General features: G+C 28.0%; 1 protein-coding gene across 5 annotated transcripts in view; it reads left to right on the top strand.

Annotated features, from left to right (window-relative positions):
* LOC111675268 overlaps nt 1-18,591 on the top strand; it is a 116,663-nt gene extending 98,072 nt beyond the window's left edge. For all 5 annotated transcript variants that reach the window (XM_046947991.1, XM_046947985.1, XM_046947965.1 and 2 more), the window contains one exon: nt 13,191-18,591. In XM_046947991.1, coding sequence (XP_046803947.1) covers nt 14,190-17,087 — 2,898 coding nt within the window. In that variant the 5' untranslated portion in view covers nt 13,191-14,189 and the 3' untranslated portion in view covers nt 17,088-18,591. The remainder of the gene's footprint in view (nt 1-13,190) is intronic.
* Nucleotides 18,592-22,605: the final 4,014 nt, after the last annotated feature.

The following is a 22,605-nucleotide window of genomic DNA, read 5'->3' as shown; positions in this document are numbered from 1 at the left end:
TTTTATACAATAAATGAATGTATACATATGTATGTATTTAAATTATTTTTTTATATTTGAGGCCTTTTGCAAGGTTGTATTTTAAAATAAATGAAAATGTAACAAAATTTATAACGTTTTAAAAGCAAATTTGCTTAAATAATCACTTGAAAAACAATGATTATTAATCTAAAGAATAATGAAAACGTCCCTTTATTTTAAGTATTAGAAGACAATTTCCAGTATAATGTATTGTCGATTCTGAAATTAAATCTTTAATTAAAATTTTACTTCCTTATCCAAATGAAATTGTATTTTTAAAAGTTATATTTTAAATAAAAACAGTTTGTTGCTTTTATGATAAACATTAGTCTGTACACATGTTATTTAAATTATGTACTCGCAAAAACACTTATGTGTCCTTTCTAAAAAATAGCACCTTTGTTTAAATTTACTACTTTGGCAGCTGCTGCTACATCTTACTTTGTAATATATACTTAGTAACAATCCGTTTGACTAAAACAAGTCATTAAGAGCAACTGGTATCTTCTTTTGTAAAATTACTCTAATGTTTCTGTTTTGCTGTTGCTGCTCTCCCCAATCCTCTCTCAAACCATCTTAATTTTCTTAATATTTTTGCTATTAGATTTTCTAATGTCTTTCAGCTTTATTACATCACTTTAAACTTCACACAAAAAACGTACTTTTTGACAACAACAACAACATAATGTAAATCTAGAATAATCTTCCCTACAGATTTTACAGACAGCCAGACCTGTTTTTCGTTGAATCTTAAAAAAACACTAACATAAAAGTTCATTTAGTAAATAGTTGTTAAAGAAAGAAAAAACAGAAATGTTTTTAATATTTATTAAAACAGCATGCTTTTAGGCATGTTAATATAAAGAATATGCAGCATACTTAAATACCACCAGCAGCAACACTAGCTTCTTTTACCTTTCCATAAGGATAGACAAGGAAAATTATAAGAAAATATTATGTAGGAAAATTTTATATTCTTTCGCTGGCATATAAAAGTAAATAAAGACTCTTGTATATACAAATACTCATACATACGTGCATATACATATTTATGTATACATTTTTCTACACAGTCTTATTATTAACACTTTTGTAAACACTTTACTTGTTATTATTACATTCAACACCATAGGTAGGGGGTAAATTCATTTTTTATTTAAAATACATTTTTTCGAAAGAAAGATTTCTTAAAATTGTGTTGATGGTGGTTCGTAAGATGTTTATAAGTACAGCAACTTATAGTTGGAATTATTTAATGTGCATTTAAAAAAATACTCTTTTTCTAAGTTTAAAATTTTGTTTTACTGTTTGAATAAAAGTTATTAAAGTAAGGTTATAACATTGATTGATAAATATAAATTTATAATTCTTATTAAGATTTAACTCAAAGACAAAGACAGCCAATTCAACATAATGTTTTAATTACTAACTTTACGACAGCAAATTATTATTATTATTAAACTTTCACTGAGATACCCAATGAATAATTACGAAAAGTTTAATGAATTTGGAAATATTCATAAAAGATGGGGATTCCTTTAACTAAATGATTCTGGGTGCTTTGCTATCCAATGAAAATTAAATACAAAATTTTGATTACTTTTATAGGAAAGTACTAAATTGCCAAAAAACTCAATCCTATAAAAGACGCTGTCCAGAATTCCAAAATAACACAACAATAGCTTATTTTGTGTGAGTTAATTAACAATTATTTTCAAATTTTATAAAAATGAGTCGATTTAAAGTGTTACTTCTTTCTTAACCCATTCGTTCCCACTGTACTCCCTTGGGTACAAAAAAAAAACAACCAGTTTTATAATGCTAGATTAGCCGTATTACTGAGTTTTTTGTAAAATTTAATTTTTGGAAATTTACTTTAGAATCTAATGAGTAAATGTACCGAATTATAAACTCATAAGAACATAACGATAAATTTTAAATAATTTTTTTGTCAACAGAGTTTTTTAATTTTTTGCCCCTTTCATTGCAATTTGAATTTCACAGAAAAATAAAGTAAACAGATTTTGTTAAAAAAATAATTAATAATTAGTTTTTAAGTTAATTTTTATAAGCTTAAATATTGTTGTACTCGCTTGGTGAATGGGAAGTGTATGACAGTAGTTTCAGTGAAGAATACATCCCATATTATGAATTTTAATTAATTTATTTTCGCTCAAATATCAATAAAGTGTCGAAAAAGTGCACTGAATACGGTAATTCACGTAGCATTTCAATACATTTCATAATTAATCTAATGGAAAAATTCGCCATACAAATTGATTTGATTTTTTATGTAGGAAAGTACTAAAATATTAAAAAATAATAATGAAAATAGCTTTTAATTTTTTTATTTATTTATTTAGAGCACAGCCCAAAAATTGCATTTCCAAAATTTAAAAATTTTTTGTTTTAAAATTTATTTTAAAATAACCCATAACAAGATATATTTTGCAACAAAAAATTAAATTTATTTATTTTAAGATGGCTGGGATCTAATGGGTTAATGATATAGCAAGCTTTTTGCATCAAAAGAAGTTGCAGTGTTAATCCACAATTTAATAAGTATTTGCGAATAAGTCAATAAATCGAATAAATATTTCGTTATATGTTAAACAAAATTACTAAAATTACCGTTTTCTCTCCTTTATATTAAAATCTCTGAATTTTTAAAAGTATGAAATAGGTACATAATAATTTTGAGAGATATGTCCAATATTCATTTATTTTATTTATTACAAATTTTATTCTAACCTAATTTACCAAGCATGGTGGCGATGACCATATCTCCATTGTAATGTAGCAGACCAGAGGCTCTGGTTGGAATCGAGTCAACAACCCCCAGACTGACAGGCTAGCAGTCCGAGCACTCTTCGAGTGAGTGATTTTTCGGAATATGTTAGACATATATCGAGTATATGTCCAACATATTCCGAAAAATCAGTTAAATCAGTTTTTATATTTCTATTAATACAAAATCAATTTGAACTCACAGGTCTGTACGTACAATTTTCGAAAGTATAAATACCATAGATATGAAATCTACAATGTTATTCGAGTTTTAATTTTATTCTCAAGGACCTAGAGTTAATTTTGGTAATATTGGTTAAAGTAACGAAATATTAAATATATATTATGGGTCCTTATTAAATTTTAAGGCAATCTAATCATGTTTGTCTGTCTGTTCATCTGTATGTCTTCCTTTATATGTGTCTTTCTTTCTTTATGTCTGTCTTTCCGCATGTCTCGATAAATAACTACTATATATATATTATTTAAAATATTCTTAATAAAATAAATTCCCCCTAAAACATACTAACGTTGTTTAAAACCACAATCTTATTAAAATGCTTTTTGGGATGTTGTGAAACTTTCCTCTATACAAAAAAAATTGTTAATAACTTTCTTCTATAAGTTTTTATTGTTGTTCAGTCTTTGTATTATACCTTTCCACTGTTTAATAGCTTCACCACATTTTCCTCATTTTCGTATTTTAAATGTTTAAATCTTAGTCGTTGTTATTATACTTAAATATGTTGCAATCTCATTTTGAAATGAGAACACTGAATATGAAATGAATAGGGAAAATTTTAAGTTATTTACTTATTTGAAGTTGTAAAAGTTAATGTTTGTTGATTTTTAATAATTATATATTTTAAGATTTTAATTGATAATGGTTCTCCATAAACAGACTATTAATATTCCAGAACTTATTTTTTATATTTCGCAGTGTCTATGAAATTGATATTCGTACTTATAGTATGACAAATCTTGAAAATATCTACACTGAAATAAGTACAACATCGACCACAAATATGAAATGTTCCCGACTACTTGTCTCTCGTTTGTTACAACGGCAATGAACTTAAAGTGTTTAATACGTGACGTTAATAGCATGTAGAAAATCAAGTAGAAAATTATTCCCTAAAGCTTTTAAGAGGCATTTAACAATGATTGAAGAACTTATGCAACTGCTAAGTTTCATATGTAAAATACTTAAAATAAGGTAATTTAAACAAATGCAAATTTAGAATGAACTTTTCTGTAAGAAAATTTACTAAAATAAGAAGTACTTTCTATAAGTATATATGATATACACATAATGAATATGTATATAGATTGGCCGTTATTAAATTTCTATTAATATAGTGTGGTCCATTAAAACATAAAAATTTTATATGGATGTTTACTCATGTTAATATAAATTTTTTTTATTGTACTTAGTTTCTGCAACTTCCGTATCATGTCCTTGTGTAATTAAATACTACAAGGATACGTCTATTTCTACATCTTAGTGTTTTGTGAAACGTTTGTTTTCGAGACACATCCTTCTTAAGTTGAGTAGATATTTACGTGTTTATGTAAATTTACATGTGGCATTTTAAGTGTCTATACATATATGTGTAAATATGTATGTAGCTAGAAGTACATTCATATGTATATGTACATATTTTCAAGTATATTCTTCTAAGCAAAATGCAATTTGTTGCTGTTTTATTTTTCTTACATTTTTTTTGCTTACGTTGCTGTTGCCGTATTGTAGTTGTTTTCTCTTTCTTGTTCCCTTAGCAGTATTTCTAAGTCTTTAACAATAGAACATAGAATTTAAACAATAGTTTTGTTTTTCAAATACTTTGGCATTGAATGCAAAACTGAAACAAGTGCAGATGTACAAATCTACATACACACGTGCTTTACTGAACGTAAAGTAGACGTGTAATTGTATAGTAGTATAGTAAATAACAACAGCTTAAATAGACAATTGAGAACAGAAATACAATATGAATAGTTACAGAAGATTACTAAGAACATATTAGCACATATTGTTTTGTTTTATGTCTGTTAGAGATATAGCAACAAAAAAATTATTAAAAAGAAAATCAATAAATTCTCAAGTGTGTGAAAAAATAATTATAATAAAGGTATTTAGTAGATTGTAAGGGATATTAGGGTGACTTTATATAATATAAAAAATTCAGACCCTAATTAGGTTGTAAACAAATCTAACCATGTCTGTCAGTCTTTTCATCTCATTTTGAATACATTTAGGTGAAAGAAAACAAACAGACGGAATTTCTCATGATATTCATAATTCCTACATACAAATATTGGTATTTTAAATAGGAATTACAAATCCGCCTAGCCATCAGAAATACTGAATAAAAATTTGATAACAAAAATATTCCATATGAATTAATTTTTAAATCACTCTAAAAACCTTAAAAATACAAATTTATCTTACATTTTATTGAAATCATAATAGTAGAATCTTAGTTATTTTGGATCGTCGGACTCAAAACAGTTAAGGGACTATAGACTAGAAAATGGTTATTATTATTATTTACCATTAAAAAGCATCCTTATTATATATAAGACAAGGGCGCCTAATGTGTACGAATATGTCTCTTAATGATATAATCGCAACGTAAACAAGTTAATAACTATGTACAAGATATTCTTGAATTGTATTTCAAAGTTTTGTATCTAAATTATTTACAAAAATACTTAAAAATTGTTTGCAAACATTTTTACAGCTTGAAAACAAATGGCAACATGAGCGATACATTCGGATATATAGTATTGTAGTAAATGTTGTATTAGTCACTGAAAGATAATAATAATAATAATAATAATAATAATAATAATAATAATAATAATAATAAATAACAAATAACAAATTATTGATAAAACAAATAAGAATGGCTTAAATTTATTTTTTCCAGAATATAATTATATATTACTTATATACATTCATCGACTTCCTATTAATTTAAGAGCAAATTTAAAATTTATAAATGTAATCAGATTCCCAAAATAAAAATTGTAATAAAACAAAATAAAAAAAAATATCTCTATATAAACATGCATACATTTTAATATGCCACAAAATATTAAGCTTCTTTGAAATTTTTCCATATATAACTAAACACTCTGTAGCTTTTTTTTGCGGTATACATACAAAAAAAATTATTTAAATTATTTATTTTGCGGTATACATATAAAAAAAAATTATTTAAACATGAATAAAACTTAAAAAAAAAACCTTCATAAAAAATTTGACAAGCAGAAAGTAAGAACACATTTCTTTGAAAAGGAAACCAAAATCCTTCTTAAAAAATAAATAGCAATATACATATAAAAAAATGTCATATTTTTAGTCTGATGGTCACATAATATCCAACACATAGTTGAGAACGAAAACAAAAAAGTGGCAGTCGTGTGACAGTTTTTTATAACAGCTGTAATATTAAGGGAAAAGTCGTAAGCCAAAAAAATGTTTAAAAATTGTAAAAAAATGAAAAGCATAAATTTCTTTATTTAAATAATGTTTAGAATGAACAAAATTATTTTAAGAAAAAAAATGGTATGTACATACGTATGAATTTGTTTGTAGAATTTTGGTGTTTTTCCGTTTTCTTTTGGGATTTAAGTGCTCGTGATATAACGTTTTATTCGGGGATAATAAATATTATTTTGTTAAGGAAATTTTCAACTTTTTCATATTTTTTATTATACCCTACATCACAATAGTGAGGAGAGTATTATGCGTTTGTGCTGATATTTGTAACATCATAGAATATTGATCTGCACCCACTTTTATCACTTACTATGTCCGTCTGAACAAAGGAGGCATCACCTAGCGTCCATACAACCGGACCCCCAAAGAGTTTTTGAAATTTTTAAATGTTTTTGTATTTCAACTAAAATTGGAAAAACTGTCAATTTTTCTAATGATCGATCATTGGTTGAGCTTCCATACAAGGTCTCCTTCAGAAAATTAGTTGATCGTCAACAATTCACATAAAATACCAGTATCATAATGAAAATAAGTTTTAAGGACCGGTAAAATTCTTGCTTTAGCCCTTATAACCAGACCTTTCGATTTAGGTATTTTATATCGTAACAACGTCTAGTAGTATTTTAGTATTTATCTATCCAAAACAGCACAATGTGCTTATGTTTGTAACAGTCCAAAATATTTGACCTTAAGTATACCATACGTTTTTATTTATTTCTGATTCGATTGTGTGCGCGCTACAGTTTGCAAATTTCTGTATAATTTGCTAAAATTTGTCACATACTCTACTCTGTACCTCAAAAAGTCGCACAACCTGTTTTAATGAGGTTGCTTTAATATTCGGGCATCATTTAATATTGTCTCTTATATAAATCCATCTCCTAATTTTATGGCTTCTTTCAATAATTTAGTTAACTTGAAACCAATGCTAAATTCAACATAAATCCGTCATTATTGAAATTGAAATTGAACTACAATAAAATATAATATAAAAACGTTATTTAATAATATTTTGCTTATAGTAGAATATTAAACACAAACACTTTTGTTAAATGTTAAATTCCATGTTAAATACAATAATATGGAATTAAATTTTTAACAAAAGTCCACTACTCTTGCTTATAAGTATTGTTATCATTAAAATGACTCCTAATATGTTCGTATGAGTCACTTTTAATAGATTCAAATAATAATCAATCATATATAAGTTATGCCGCTCTATGTGAATTAAAATTATATCGTAAAGGGATTGGAATATAAAAAATATTTTCAAATAATGTTTATAATCTATGGTTGAAACTGTATTCTTTTTCACAAATATATTTTACTTTTCCCAGTAAAAACTTACATTGAAAAGTAATGAGTTAAAATGCTAAAAACCTTTTTTCATTACTTACAAATAGGTAGTGGAATAAGTATAATAAGTTGTTTTGTTTTTAATATCAAAAAGTGAACCAATGAGAATACGAACCAAGGACTTCGGTTTTTTAGTTAGTTTGTTCTACTCACTACACCACTACTTAGCTATTTTATTGCGCTTCAAATAATTGTTTTCAGATACAAAGTTAATGTTATTTTCTATTTTATAAAACACAATCATATAAAATGTGCAACAAAATGACAAAGCCGAAAATAGAGTATTTATATTTTAGATTAAATGAAAGTCATTACTTGAGTACTTCAAAGTAATGCAGACGGCAAGTAAATCGTCATTGAAAAGTAAGGGGTTATGGATGTACAACACATTACCAAGTTTTAGCTGGGATATCCTTAGCTTCTACAATTATCCCAAAATAAATGTATGTTATTATAGGCCAATTAAAATTAAAGCACTTTTTTGTTTTTGCTTTATGGCTGGTTTTAAAATATATATCTTATTGTTATTTATGGCCAAATTAATACGGCATTTGTGGAAAGAACAAAGAAAAGAAAACAAACATATTTTTGCTACTTAAGAAAATAAAGATTTGAAGCAAAATTTTATATAAGCAAGAAAAATAAAGTACCAAGAAGTAAGAGATACAATAGTAGAACAAATAAAAAATATAGCAATAACGCACAATTTCCGACTTTAGCAAAAGCAGTTGAATATAAATCAAAATGTAGCATATTGCAGGAAATTACTTAAGTAAGAGGTAAATAAAACATAAATTACCAGGAATTACAAGAAAAAAAAATAACAAACAACACTTACATACACATATATTAACAGATTTAAACATTCAAATTCAGATTTCAGATACAAAGATACAAACGTAAACACGTAAACAAATAAAAACCAAACAACAATCTTCCAAATAAATAAAACAACAGTCAACTAACAGACCAACGGACATACAGTCAGACAGACAAACAGTCATACACCAGTACAAACACTAGTACAATTAGATGAATATAAATTTTTGAGAAATCTTAACTTTTAAACTTTTTGTCAAAACAGACAGTAACGCAAAGTAGAAATGCTGCTTTAAACGAGTGTGTATGGGAAAGAGGTAATGAATGAAACAAAAGGATTGGTAATAATTCTGAGATAAGAGTTACAACAAAAAATGCCAAATGAAAGAGATATATACCAAAGAATATGAAACTACAAGCCACTTACAAATTTAAACAGATATATACAGTTTTAAGACCATTAGAATACCAGTCCTCGTATATATAAATTAAGTATAATGAATCTGTGTTTTGTAAAAGCTTATAAACAAGTGAAATCGTGATTATAATGCTAATATACAACACAACCCACACTTAAATAGACAGAAATATATAAATAAACAATTGTATAAAATATGCTAAAAGGATACAAAAGAACAATGTTTGTATACCTTATCGTTTGTATATGTACTAAGTATGTACTTGCAACAATGCTGTTGCGTTAGTTCAGTTGTGGTAGTATTTGTATTGTCTTAAAACCAAGGTGTAACCAACATTATAATTTTGTATTATTCTTTTTTTACATCCTTTAATTGTGGGGTATTTTCCACAATTAAATTTCCCAACCCTATAAATATAACTAAATAAAAATTGATCAAATTGTATTTTCTGGTTCACTAGCGAATTAGTAAATTCTCGACTGAATGTAGGTGATACATTCAATTATTAAAATGTTGTTAATTTAAAAAAATCGATGATAATAAACACGGTTAAGATTGGAATTGCATTCCAAAATATCGCTTGAAGGATATATAAGCATAACCAGACAATGACGATAATCTTACCTATACTAATATTAATTTATATTAATTTAATTATATTAATTTTCAAAAATCCTTTCAATCAACACATAATAAAACAAATCTTGAAAATAAAATCTCCCAGTTAACAACAGAAATAAAAACTGTACAAAATAGACATCATGTAAAGCGGGCCAAAGGTGGATTTTAATCTTACTTCAATATACACATTACTGACCAGACAAACAAATAATTTCTAGCATTTTACTACTCTGTAGCGATTAAAACACATCTTCTGCTTTTAAAACACACATATACTATTACAAAATAATGTTAAATTTACAAAGAAACCCCAACTAAGTCCGATTCACACAGACAGAGTTAAATAAAGTTACTCTCTGCATGTATATGTAACTAAACAATAAAAACCAAACGTATATAAATGTGCCTGTGCGAGAAAAGGCCTACATTAAATTAAGTGTCTTGTACATTTACCTAAATTGCACAAAATAAAGTGAAAATAATTTATTTTAGACAAAGAAACGACTGAAAAATTATACAGTATAAAAAAATCTCTGTTAGCATTTAAGACAACATGGCATGTTTATAATAAAGTACAATTTTATATGCGAAATTCCCCTATTCTTGTTAAATGTAGACAAATACTCATAGATAGAAATGTACAAAATGTACGTAAACGGTTGAATATCAGGTCTGTTCTAAATTGTTTATATTTTACTACAAATAGCTAGTAATACATCTTAGAAAATGGTTTTAAATGCTTAACCCAAAAGTGGTTAAATTGTCACAAATGTTCGATGTAGGAAAATTATAATTATAAGATTTTGTAATGTACATAATTATGACAGTTATTCTCATGAAACAAGTATTCATACTTTTTATATACATAGTACCATGTAGGATTATCAAAGATACTACCAGTTCAGTTTTAGTTCAATTCCAGTTCAGTTGTAGTTATAGTGCAGTTAAAATTCAAGTTCTAGTTCCGTTTTGGTTTAAAACAAACCCAGGCCAAAATCTTTGTAAACTCATTGCTTATGCGGGGACTATATGGTGGAGTATTACCCGTTTTACATTTCTAGTTGTTTTTTAATTTCACAAGCCAGTTTAGAGGTTAAACTTATGCTAACAATTGTTTGTAGTTTTTCTTCATTATCATATAATGATTCTTTATAAAACAAAAAAAAAAAAAAAACATGCAGTTAAGTTGATATTTGCAACCTACAACACAACCTGCCAAGAAAAATATTTGTGCGTTTGTGATACACACTCAAATGTGTACGTACATAAGCATACTATATACCCAGCAGTTTTAGGAGATTGGATAGAAAAGTTATTTCTTAAAAAGGGAACACACCATTAACATTGTATATAACAATGTACCAAAAATAAAACTTAAGTATTTATTTTTAAATAAGGAAAAATATTGTTAATGTATATGTGTTACTTGGCCTTACTTTCAACCTGCAGAGTTTTACTTAAGCAAAAAAAAAGGAAATTTAAAATGTTAAATATGCGAACGACAAATGAAATACAATTTTACTTAATTAAGTTTTCGCAGTGATATTTTTCTGCTTATCTATCTGTGTAAAATTGTGTTTTTCTGACAACAAAATATTAAAATGAAACAAAAAAAAAAACGCATAAATAAAACAAAAGATAATTCAGCTAATAAAATAAACTGTTAAATTTGCTAAAAAAATAAAACAAATGCTCTTAAAAAATGTCCTTTTAAATCCCATTAAACAAAATTTTATTTAAATTTTATTTTTTATGGATTAAAAGTAAAATGGTTGCTTTTTCTCTTTATACATAATTTAGTGTAATACTTTAACAAACAATCCTTCATTCACATTTTATGCATTTTTGTACAAATTAAGGCCTCTTTTATTTTAACCATGAACAGCAGCCAAATATATATTACAATTTTTATGTTAGAAAAAAACCTTAGAAAAGAGGAAAAATACAAAAAAAGGGAAAAAGATATATGAAAAAATAAAATAAAAATTATGTTAAGTGTAACCAAATAAAAATCTGTCTATTCAGCTTTCTATATTTGATTACCATTGTTACAAATTCATATTGTATGAATTTTTTGTAGACATTATTTTTCTTCAACTTATGTTTCTAAGAAACCTTTCACTTAATGCGCATTTATTAACAGATTTGGTTAATATAATAGCACTTAAAAAATTTCAATTCTCTTCATTTTCCCTAGATTTCAAAAAAGGACGATATTTTTTTGAAATTTCTAATATTGTAACTGTTTTCATTTCTATTTCATAATCACATTGTCAAATTTATTTCATATGGATATGTTAAGCATATATATGTCCCAAAAATAGTTGTTGAGATATAGCTTGTACTTTTGTACTTTTTGAAACTAATTGTAATTGTTTGAAACTATGATTAGAATCAGTCCAAGATTTCAATTTGCATTTTTATTTCACTTAATTACAATCAAGACTGCTAGTCTTTTATTCCAAACTGTTTAATTTTTTTCCTTTATTTATATTTCTTTTTGTTAATCTTGAAATGTTATTTCAAGTGGCTGCGTTTGTTTATGACATTTTCTTATTATCATCATCATCATCTTGGTAAAGTCTTACAATAATCATCATAATCATTAGCTTGAGCTTGTACAATTTGAACATTTCTACAAACACATATATATGTTTATACAAATACATACATTTGTATGTATGTACACATGTTCTTCAATATAAATCTACAATCTTACCATCATTTTCCACTCCTTTATTTGATTTGATTTTACTTTTTTCGTTAGCATTTTATATGTTTTCCACACTTAAGTAGTTGTTTTTATGATTCAAAAAGAGTGTTTGTATGTATTTGTTTCTCTAATGCTAAGAAGGGGTTTAATGAAACAAGATACAAAAATATTGCTAAAGAAAAAACCCCGTAATATTATTGCTTTGCCAATAATGTTGGCAATAAAAATAAATACAAATAAATATATAAACAAATAAACAAATAAAGTAGGTTTTCTTTGCTAAAAATAAATATTATTTGTTTAAACGGCACATAAAATACTGCACGGGTTATAAATTTGAAAAAAAAAAAACGTTCTATAGGTATTGGTTATTTTTTGATCTTTGCTGTCAAGTGATGAGATAAGATAATAAAATTTATTAAAGTCCTTAAACATAAAAGTGAAAACTCAAGGTCATTTTATTGAAGAGGAAAACTAATAAAATAAGTTTACTACAAGAAATTTTTATTATTACTATAAAATTTTAATTTTGTGGATATTTAAATTGTTTAAAATTTATTTTATTTTTCGTGAAGTTAATAAAATTCCAAAAAATATTATAGAAACATCGTTAAATTTGTACAATATAAAAATTTCTTAAAAGTATAGGGTCAATTAAAACCGGTTAAAATTGGTAGAGACATATAAATTTAAAGTACGTTAAAAATACTGTATCGGGGCTAGAGTCAAGCTCGATCATTATTGATTTTTGTAGAGTTACTAGAACATTTCACAGCAGTATTTATTTTTACCCTTGTATATGTACATATAAGGTATCGAACTATCTACTAATTCTACATATAAACGGAATGAAAAACTTATACTTTTACCCACTCTCCATTTTATATCACTTATTAAATCAAAACTATTACATTAATTTCTTTTTTAAATTTTCTTCTCCTTTCAGTCCCTTAACACATAACCAAAAAAAGAAAAAATAAAGGCGGCAGCAAAAAAACACACTAATGGCCTTAATGATTTGTTGAAAGAAACTAGAATGGTAATAAAAGAGAAGCAGCTAAATATCAAACTGATTTCATTCATTTCATGAAAACTTTAGGAAATATAATATAAACCCAAAAAATAAACAAATGGTTTACCAACAAAGCAGAGGCGAAAATAAAACAGGAATATTAACAAACATATAGATAAGAAAAATATAGAGAAAAATTTTGAAAACAAAAAACAATTGGCGCTTATATGGGGAAAAAGCTAAAGATTTAGGAGCCAGCTGGAAAAGACAAAAAATATGCTGACGTCAACCGAAATAATGAAGACAGAGGAATAAACAACAAAAAATAAGAAAAACTAAAACTTGGACTTAATAGAAAGCTGAAAATGAAATCAACTTAAGGAAGAAAACAACAAAAAAGTACAATAAAATAGGATACATACAAACAAAAAACAAATATAAGTTCGAAAAAGACAAGCAGACGCCTTTATAAACGACAACATTGTGGTGTAGGGTTTGAAAGAACAGAATAAAAAATATAAAAAACTGGTGCGTAATATGAGCTTAAATGACAGTTTAAAAACTTAAAACTAAAGATACAAAAAGGAGGACGAGAAAGGCTTTTTGTTTATTGCAGTCATTCAATATGATTGTCATTTTTAGCATTCTTAAATACCCAAAAATGTCTAAAAGGGATTAGACTTAAGAGATATATTGTAAAGAAACTTAAAGTGATAGTTGCACTTATTAGATATTTATTTTTCTTATCTTGTCAATAGATGCCATTAATGTTGTTAAACACGCCTATAACAAACGTTTTTTTATGCTTTAAACTTGAATTTTCAAAAGGATTCAAAGAAATTTTTTGACACCCTGGTATAAACTCAATAGCAAAATTTAAAACTACTGGAGGTACTTATTAAAAATAAACAAAACAAGATATTAAGGAACAAAATGCCTTGTTTAAGCCGTAAAACAATAGTGTTAGTAATCTGCTATACATTACTGCTAAACTGTGTTCTCATCCAAGGCGTAGAAGGCTGTCCAGCTGAAGTGTGCATTTGCAAATGGAAGGGTGGCAAACAGACCGTAGAATGCGGTGGTCAATCTCTGCCCAATATACCTGAAGGCATGGATCCCGGCACACAAGTATTGAACTTTAGTGGCAATTCCCTGCAGGTTCTGCAAAGTGAACGTTTTTTACGCATGGACTTACTGAACTTACAGAAAATATACCTATCCCGCAATCAGTTAATAAGAATACACGAAAAGGCATTTAGGGGTTTAACAAATCTAGTTGAATTAGATTTGTCCGAAAACTCCTTGCAGCACATACCCTCAGAAACCTTCCAGGACTACAGTTCATTGATGAGACTTACTTTGAGTGGCAATCCTATAAGAGAACTGAAAACAGCTGCATTTAGATATCTGTCATTTCTCACCACCTTGGAATTAAGTAACTGCCAAATTGAAAGAATAGAAAATGAGGCATTTGTGGGCATGGATAATTTGGAATGGCTAAGATTGGATGGTAATCGCATTAGTTATATACAAGGTAATCATATACTTCCAAAGTCGCTGCACGGTATAAGCTTACAAAGTAATCGCTGGACTTGTGATTGTCGTTTGTTGGATTTGCACTCTTGGCTTAATAACTATAATACACCTCAAACAGAAGAACCTAAATGTGTGGAGCCTCCTCGTCTTAAGGGGCAAGTTATAAAATCGTTAAAACGTGAAGAATTTGCGTGCTTACCAGAAGTTTCGCCGCAATCTACTTATACCGAAGTATCTGAGGGACGTAATCTTACCATATCATGTGTGGTGCGGGCCATACCAGAACCTAAAGTGTTGTGGCTATTTAATGGTCAAGTTATGTCCAATGATAGCTTTGTAGATAACATGCATATGCTGTATTACATTGATGAATCCTCAACTACCTCAGAGGAGAAAAGAAGTGAAATTTTCATTTATAATGTTGGTATAGAGGATAATGGTACCTTTTCGTGTGTGGGACAAAATATCGCAGGCACTACCTTTAGCAATTACACCATAAGGGTAATGATCAAAGAACCGCCCGTTGTTAATGAGGTATCATTTCCCCAAAATTACATGAACTATATAGTGGCCAGTTCTGCGGGTGGAGGTATTATTTTTGTACTTATATTAGCCTTCATTATTATACAATGTAAAAAACGTCAAACTCCAGTAAAACGTAAAAAGTGTCCCTCCTCGGGTGTTACTTCTGTAAATGGAAATAACACCTCTTCTTCAGATGGTTCATCCAATAATGACAATGGCCTTATGAAATGTTCTTCCATAATAAATGACAATGATAGTTTAAATAACAGTTCCGGTCTAATGCTAGGACAATGCGATACATTGACACCTACAAAGCTTTCCAAGGAGAATGGTGTCATATTAGGCAATCAAATAAAGCAGAATATAATGATGTACAATCCTTTAGACAGTTCTACACAAACATTGCAACTGAGTGTTAATATGGCACAGGCTTCATCTTTAAATTCGGGTACTCCACCACCACCGCCACAATCCCTAATGGTTAATCCCGCCTTAAGCTCTACTCTAGCTTATTGTTCACCACCGTCATCACTACGCAACTATGCAGAAAAGAATCCAGATTTAGTTAATGATGCCGAATCGGGCTATAAACATAAACTAAAAACTTCATCCTCTTTAGATGCTGGCGGCTCAGAGTATGATAGTCAAAGTGATTGCCAAAATCCTGTGCAATATGATCAGTATTATCAGCTGTCTGCGCCACAATTCGGTTCACAAATCCTAAGGCCTAACACGGCTGCCGCCATGGCCTCATCGAGATTTGGTGGTATGACAACATTGCCAAGAGGCATGCAGTTGAAAACAGTGATGAATTCAATACCAACTCATCCAGTTGATGTACATTTAAATCCTGTTTGCTTTCTGGGTCAGGATGGCTTTGCCTACGATTACACAAATGCTCATCTACAACAATCACCACAACAGCCTCCATCACATCATCACTTAATGCAACAGCAATCAGCAGCTCAACAGCAGCAGCAACAACAAGCAAATATTCAACAACAGCAACAACAAAATTTCTATCGTACCTTGCCGCACAATAGAGCACACAAGCAGCAACAGTTTGCCAATGCAAATAACAATAATGGTATGCGGTATAGTTTAGAGGCAGAATTTCTACAGCAACGTTCGGGGACACCAACATCCTATGACAAATATAACATACCAAATGTACGTTTTACTGCTGAGGGATATCCACAAACTCATTTAGTGCAGTATCCTTCACCTCCGGAGGGTTACAAAAGTAATACTGATCAACAGCAACAACAATTACATCAGCAGCAACAACAATGGCCACCTTGTCTGCCGGGTTATCATGCCCAGCCCATACACTATACACCCACCATAATGGGTATGTTAAGTCCACAGCAGCAGCAACCACTTACCTCTATAAATACTACAACACCGTTATCTACCAATACACCCCCAGTAACGACCATGTCATCGGCATCATCACAAACCAATATGGATGCTCAAAGAAAAAGATGTGTGGTAGGACAGGTTGATTCTACAACCATACCAGAATGTGATGAAACTGATATATCACCAACAACATCATCACTTACAGTTAGTGTAACACAACAACAGCAATTGCAGCAGCAACAATCTCAACAGGAAACAACATCTTGTTCTATTAACACAACAGAAAAAAATACTAAAGCACGACATTTAAATGGTCCACTTGCCGACAGTCCCGATGAGGGCTACGTGGGAGATAGTCATGACACGGCAGTGACGACGATATCGTCGGCTCCATCACAGGAAATATGACAACAGCCATCACGTTTACTTAAAGTAAATGGTTCAATAGGATCTACTCTTAACACCACCCTTACTACTAACACCACCTCAAAAACATCATCCTCAGCAGCTTCACCTACCAACTCGAGTAGTTTTACACATAATAGTAGTGCCACCATACCTGCCTCTAACCACCTGAAAGCTACAACGCTATCATCCAGCAGAAATGCATCAAATTCTCTTTCCGACGATTCAGTGGCGTTGTAAGATTACTCTGTGCGTGTATTGTGTTAAGAGTTTTTTATTTATGTTTAAGGGTTTTTTAGATTTTCTTTTTGTATCTATTTTAAAGTTGAAAGTAAATGCGAAGATAAGACGAGGAAAAATTGAAAGTTTTAGTTAATTAAGAAAATTGTTACCTTTTTGTGTAGTTTTACTTTAATTGCCTCAATAGAAATGTTAAGTCTAAATTAAAATAAAAGTGCAGTTTTTACTTATTAATAATAATTTCTTTTAAATTAATTTTCTCTTTTAGAGAGGAGCTAACAGGTCCGTTGTATAAGGGTTTAGACTTTACTTCTATGATGCATTCTTTAAATATTTTAATATTATTCTCTTAAAAAGTTCATGTAATACATTTTTTTTGATTTCTTCACTTCCTTAGGAAGGCTTTACGTAAGTTTTTCTTATTTATAAGTATCGCGAATAGAGCATTAAAAATACTTGTTCGCTGTTATTATAAAATTTCATGCATCAAAAAAAGTCTCTTCGTCTGCTTTTTAAAAATCGGATTTTTGAAGGCGAGACATATCTTGGGAATACAAATATTAGGTATGCTTTTAAGAGATACGATCAACAAATTTCAACTAGATTTATGCGAGATATTGTATTTTTTAATATATTCCCAGCAAAACTTACATTGAACAGTAATGCGTTAAAATGCTAATAAAACCTCTTTTCATAACATTTTTAAAAAAGTTCTGACAATTTTTATTACAAAGAAGTTGTTAAGTAATTTGTTTTGTTTTTAATAATAAATAGAAAGAGAATACGAAGCAGGGACTTCAGGTTTTAAGTTACTTTTTTGTATTTTTTTAAGAATTAATACAAATAAGCGATTTCCACTAATGTATACATATAAAAGAGTTCCGAGGAACTTCCCTTTTAAAAATATTATGTAGAAATACCTTTCATTTGATGCTTATTACTTATTTCATTTGTCGTTTTGGGTAACTTCATGAAAAATGCAGAAAAATATTTGAAAAGTCTTGTGAGATATTTTTGTTTATAGATCAAGGTTTTAATCAAATTTAATAAAATGAAAGTTGGAAAAATTTGATTTTAATGTGTGATGTTTTTGATTTCAAATGACCAAAAAAGAACTATTTAAATTACTTATATAATATTGACAAAATTAGTTACATACATATGTATACATACATACATATGTATGTATGTATGTATGTCTGTAATATACGTCAATATAAAATAAATCTATGTAAAACAAGTATAGTCGGACATGGCCGACCATATGATACCCTACACCAGCCAATTTGTTAAAATTGTAGATTTTTTTAAATAAAGCATTTAATTTGTTTTTTTAACTTTATTCCAGAATATTAATACCCTACACCACTTTAGTGGGGAGGGTATATAGGGTTTGTGCTGATCTTTATAACATACAAAAATATTCGTCCTAAAAGTATACTTTAGAATTATTTTCAGAGTCGATTAAGCTATGTCCGTCCGTCTGGCTTGCTGTCCATGTAAACCTTGTGCGCAAGGTAGAGGCCGCAATTTTCAAGATAATTGGATGAAATTAGGCACACACGCATCTTTTGGCCCAAGGACGAAGCACGTTGAAAATGGTTAATATCGGTCCATTATTTCGACTAGTCCCCATACAAACCCAAATAGGGCCTTTGGGCTTAAATGATCTATTATGTCAACGATTTTTGTAATGATGGGGCTTCATTTGACCCTAGCCCCCATACAAACTCCCCTTCAGAAAATGACTTAAAGGTCAAAATTCACTTACAAACACTAATGGCACTTTTAAATTCTACATAAATAATATTGAAGTAGACTTAACTCCCCTTACCAAGATTATAAGGATATGGCCATATTTTGCCCTACTCCCCTTTGAGCCCTATTGTAAAAAATATATTTTTTTGCAAAAAATAAATAAAAATACTCCGAAATAAAGTTAAAAAACAAATCAAATGCTTTATTTTTTAAATAATCCCCATTTTTAACACACATATTGACTGGTGTACGGTAGCATATGGTCGGCTACGCCCAACTATACATTTATACTTGTTTTACATATTGTTGACAAAAACAGAAATTTTCTACAAATGGGGTCAGTAGAGGTAATTATGTGCCTATCCTTATAAATATTTGAATTTACGTCTATTTCAAAGTTATTTATGTAGATTTTAATCGTGTTATTATTGTTTATAAGTAAACTTTGAACTCCAAGTCATTTTCTGAAGAGGAGTTTGTATGCGGGCTAGAATCAAATGAGGCCCTATCATTACAAACCCCTGTAGTGTCATTTAAAGTTTTTACCGATTTTTGAAGACATAATAGAAATTTTCACGTAATTCTTTTGAAAATTTGTCTTAGAAAGTGATTCTGAGCCGATTGGTAAACTTTAAGGTGGGAAGAACCATTATTTTTGGGTGTTACAAACATCAGCATAAATGCATAATACCCTCCCCACTATGCTGGTATAGGGTAAAAATATTTATTGGGAACACTTAAGAAAATTTTAATATATTTAAAGCAGCATTCATGAATCATGTAAAAATTTAAAAACCTTTAAATAGTTAAATTTTATACTATAATCCAGCTTACTAAATATGGACCGAAAAATTATATCTTATAATGAACAAAACGTTTACATGCGTTAAAGCCGTGATACACTGTTGTCGGTCGTCGGAACTTATAATTTTTCTTTCGCAACATTGTCAGAAAAAGCAAGACAAAATTTGTAAGTTGACAGTGTTATTAGACATTTTCTGCACATTTTACTGCCAACGTTGTAAGATCTAACAACCGTGTATACATAGCATTAGCAACATCAATAACCTAGTTCTTCTGCATAACGGAGCCACCTCATTGCACATAATACTCACTATATGAAAGGTAACAATTGTGTTTTTATACCGAATTTAATTTGTTTTATCATAGAAAAATATACGATTCTCTTTTATCTGTCGTAGTCATAACAAAAGATGTTAACATTTAAATTAATAAAAAAATATACATATATAAAAACAAAAAAGACCCTCAAGACTTATAAATTTAGTTTTTATTTTTAATAAACGAGATATAAACAGAATTGTTAATACAAAAAGTGAAAAAAATAAGAACTACATACATGAAATAGCACTAAATAAATAATAACATTATGAAAAGAAGTTGTAGAGTTTATATAGAAATTAAAAAAAATAAAAACAAACTGTTTTGAATTTAAGATTACAAAATTTCAAAACCAAAAACAAACTAAATTCAAAACTAAAAATTTAATAAAAAATACATAATAAAATAACTACACTTAATGATTAATTGTAAACATACAGACATATTTATAGACTTTTAGACGCACCCAAAATGCAATGTAATGTATACCAGAATATATTTGTAATTTATTTTTTATTTTATTTAAAGAATGAAAACAATTGTACTTAATAAGGTTGTATATAATAGATTTAAGTTAAAATATAATTTAGTTAGGTAACAGTAATTTTATTATTGTGGTTTGGAAAGAAATAATATTTTATTCTGTTTTTCTTATACTTTACTATTTTTCTGTAAGAGAAATTCTTTAAGTCAAATTTCGTCAGAAAAACACTAGTTTTGGGTAGCCAGATCCATTTTCACCATAATTTCTGTATGAAAGACAAACTTTTTTACTCTAAATTTCAGAATAATATTTGAATGAGAATTGTTTAGAATATTGTATTGCAAAATTTGTTAGAAATTCTGTTACATATTTTTAAACCAGTTTATCTTTTACTAAACTTTTGTTTGTTTTTAATTATGCACAGTGTTGTCAATATTTATAATTTATCTGACAATATAATCATTGCATAAAGTTCGTACATCTGAGAATAAAACGTGTCAAACAAATATCTTGCAATGATCTGGCAATGACAGAGTCATGTGTTTACACGATTGGCAGACGTCTGTCAATATTATTGTCTTACAATGTACTGACAATGATTTTTATTACCTTTAGACATTCTGATGGATGCGAGGTGATCTAAAAAGTTCAAAAGCTAGTAGCTATCACCTGAAGCTTTAGTATGCACAGCAAAACCTAGTTTTCCGACTGTTTTCGAAGAACAAGTTAAAGATTTCTGAATAGAGTATCCCAGCAAAAACATGATCTGTCATGTAAGGGCTTGAAATGCTATAACTTACTTACATAATAGCTTTTAAAGACATTGCTTTAACACGGTTATGTCATTGGAGGCAAGTAATTCCCACAAACTCTTATTAGTAATTTGTAAATCACATAAAGAAACGTGTACAGGTTCTATAGCTTCACTGACAAGAAATTAGAAAGTATTTGTATCACACAAATTTGTAACAACTTATTAAACTACTTCTATGTTATCCAAACTATACGTAGTACTTACAGTAATTACAATTTAAAGTCATTAACTAGTTTTTGCTGGGATATAATACATCTTTTCAAATCCTTTATTATTACTATTCAAATCCTTTACTATTACTATTTAAAAATTCTGAACTACAATTGGAAATTGATTTTACTATAAATAAATATCTACCAGCAATATTTTGTATACTACATGGATTGATTTAATTATTCTTCTAAATATTTTGTTAAAAATATTACAGCTTTTGTTTATTATTATATATATTTACAATCACTTTCCTATAAAGGAAAAATATATATAATAAATAATACTGATGTAAAAAATATATAACCTTCGATTGAAATAAAACTTAGTTTTAATTATTAATATTTAGGATTTGTTATACTATGTAAATTTAGATTATTTGTAGTCTATAAATAAAATTAATAAAATCAACATAAAAATACAAAAAGAAAAATTGCATAAAAATATAAAAAACATACATAAAATTTATACAAAATAGTAATTATAAATAATAGTAATAACAACAAAATAGCTATAAAAACAAATATGATTATAAGTGAAAATACTAATTTAAGCAATTATGTAAAATACTGTAATATTATTAAATAACTAATAAAATGAAACACCCAAAAAAATAAAATATATTATTTAAGTTTATTAAAAAAATTAAAATTAATTACTAAGTATTAAATAATAAAATCAAAAGAAATAAAGAATGAAAATTAATACTAAATGAACAAAAAATTAACAAAAGTGTTTTTTAGTACATGGGTTTTATTAAGTGAATAACAAGGTAAGTGCAAAAAAAAATAAACGTTTTTTAGATTTCATAAAAGAATATTTAATACCCGGATATATCCGAAAATAAATAACTAAATTAAAAAATACAGGACAACGATTTAAGAACTTTGTAA

Source organism: Lucilia cuprina, chromosome 2, assembly GCF_022045245.1.
Source record: "Lucilia cuprina isolate Lc7/37 chromosome 2, ASM2204524v1, whole genome shotgun sequence".
NCBI classification, from domain to species: Eukaryota; Metazoa; Arthropoda; class Insecta; order Diptera; family Calliphoridae; genus Lucilia; species Lucilia cuprina.
The sequence above is the reverse complement of the archived record's forward strand: the minus strand, read 5'-3'. Positions and strand labels throughout refer to the sequence as shown.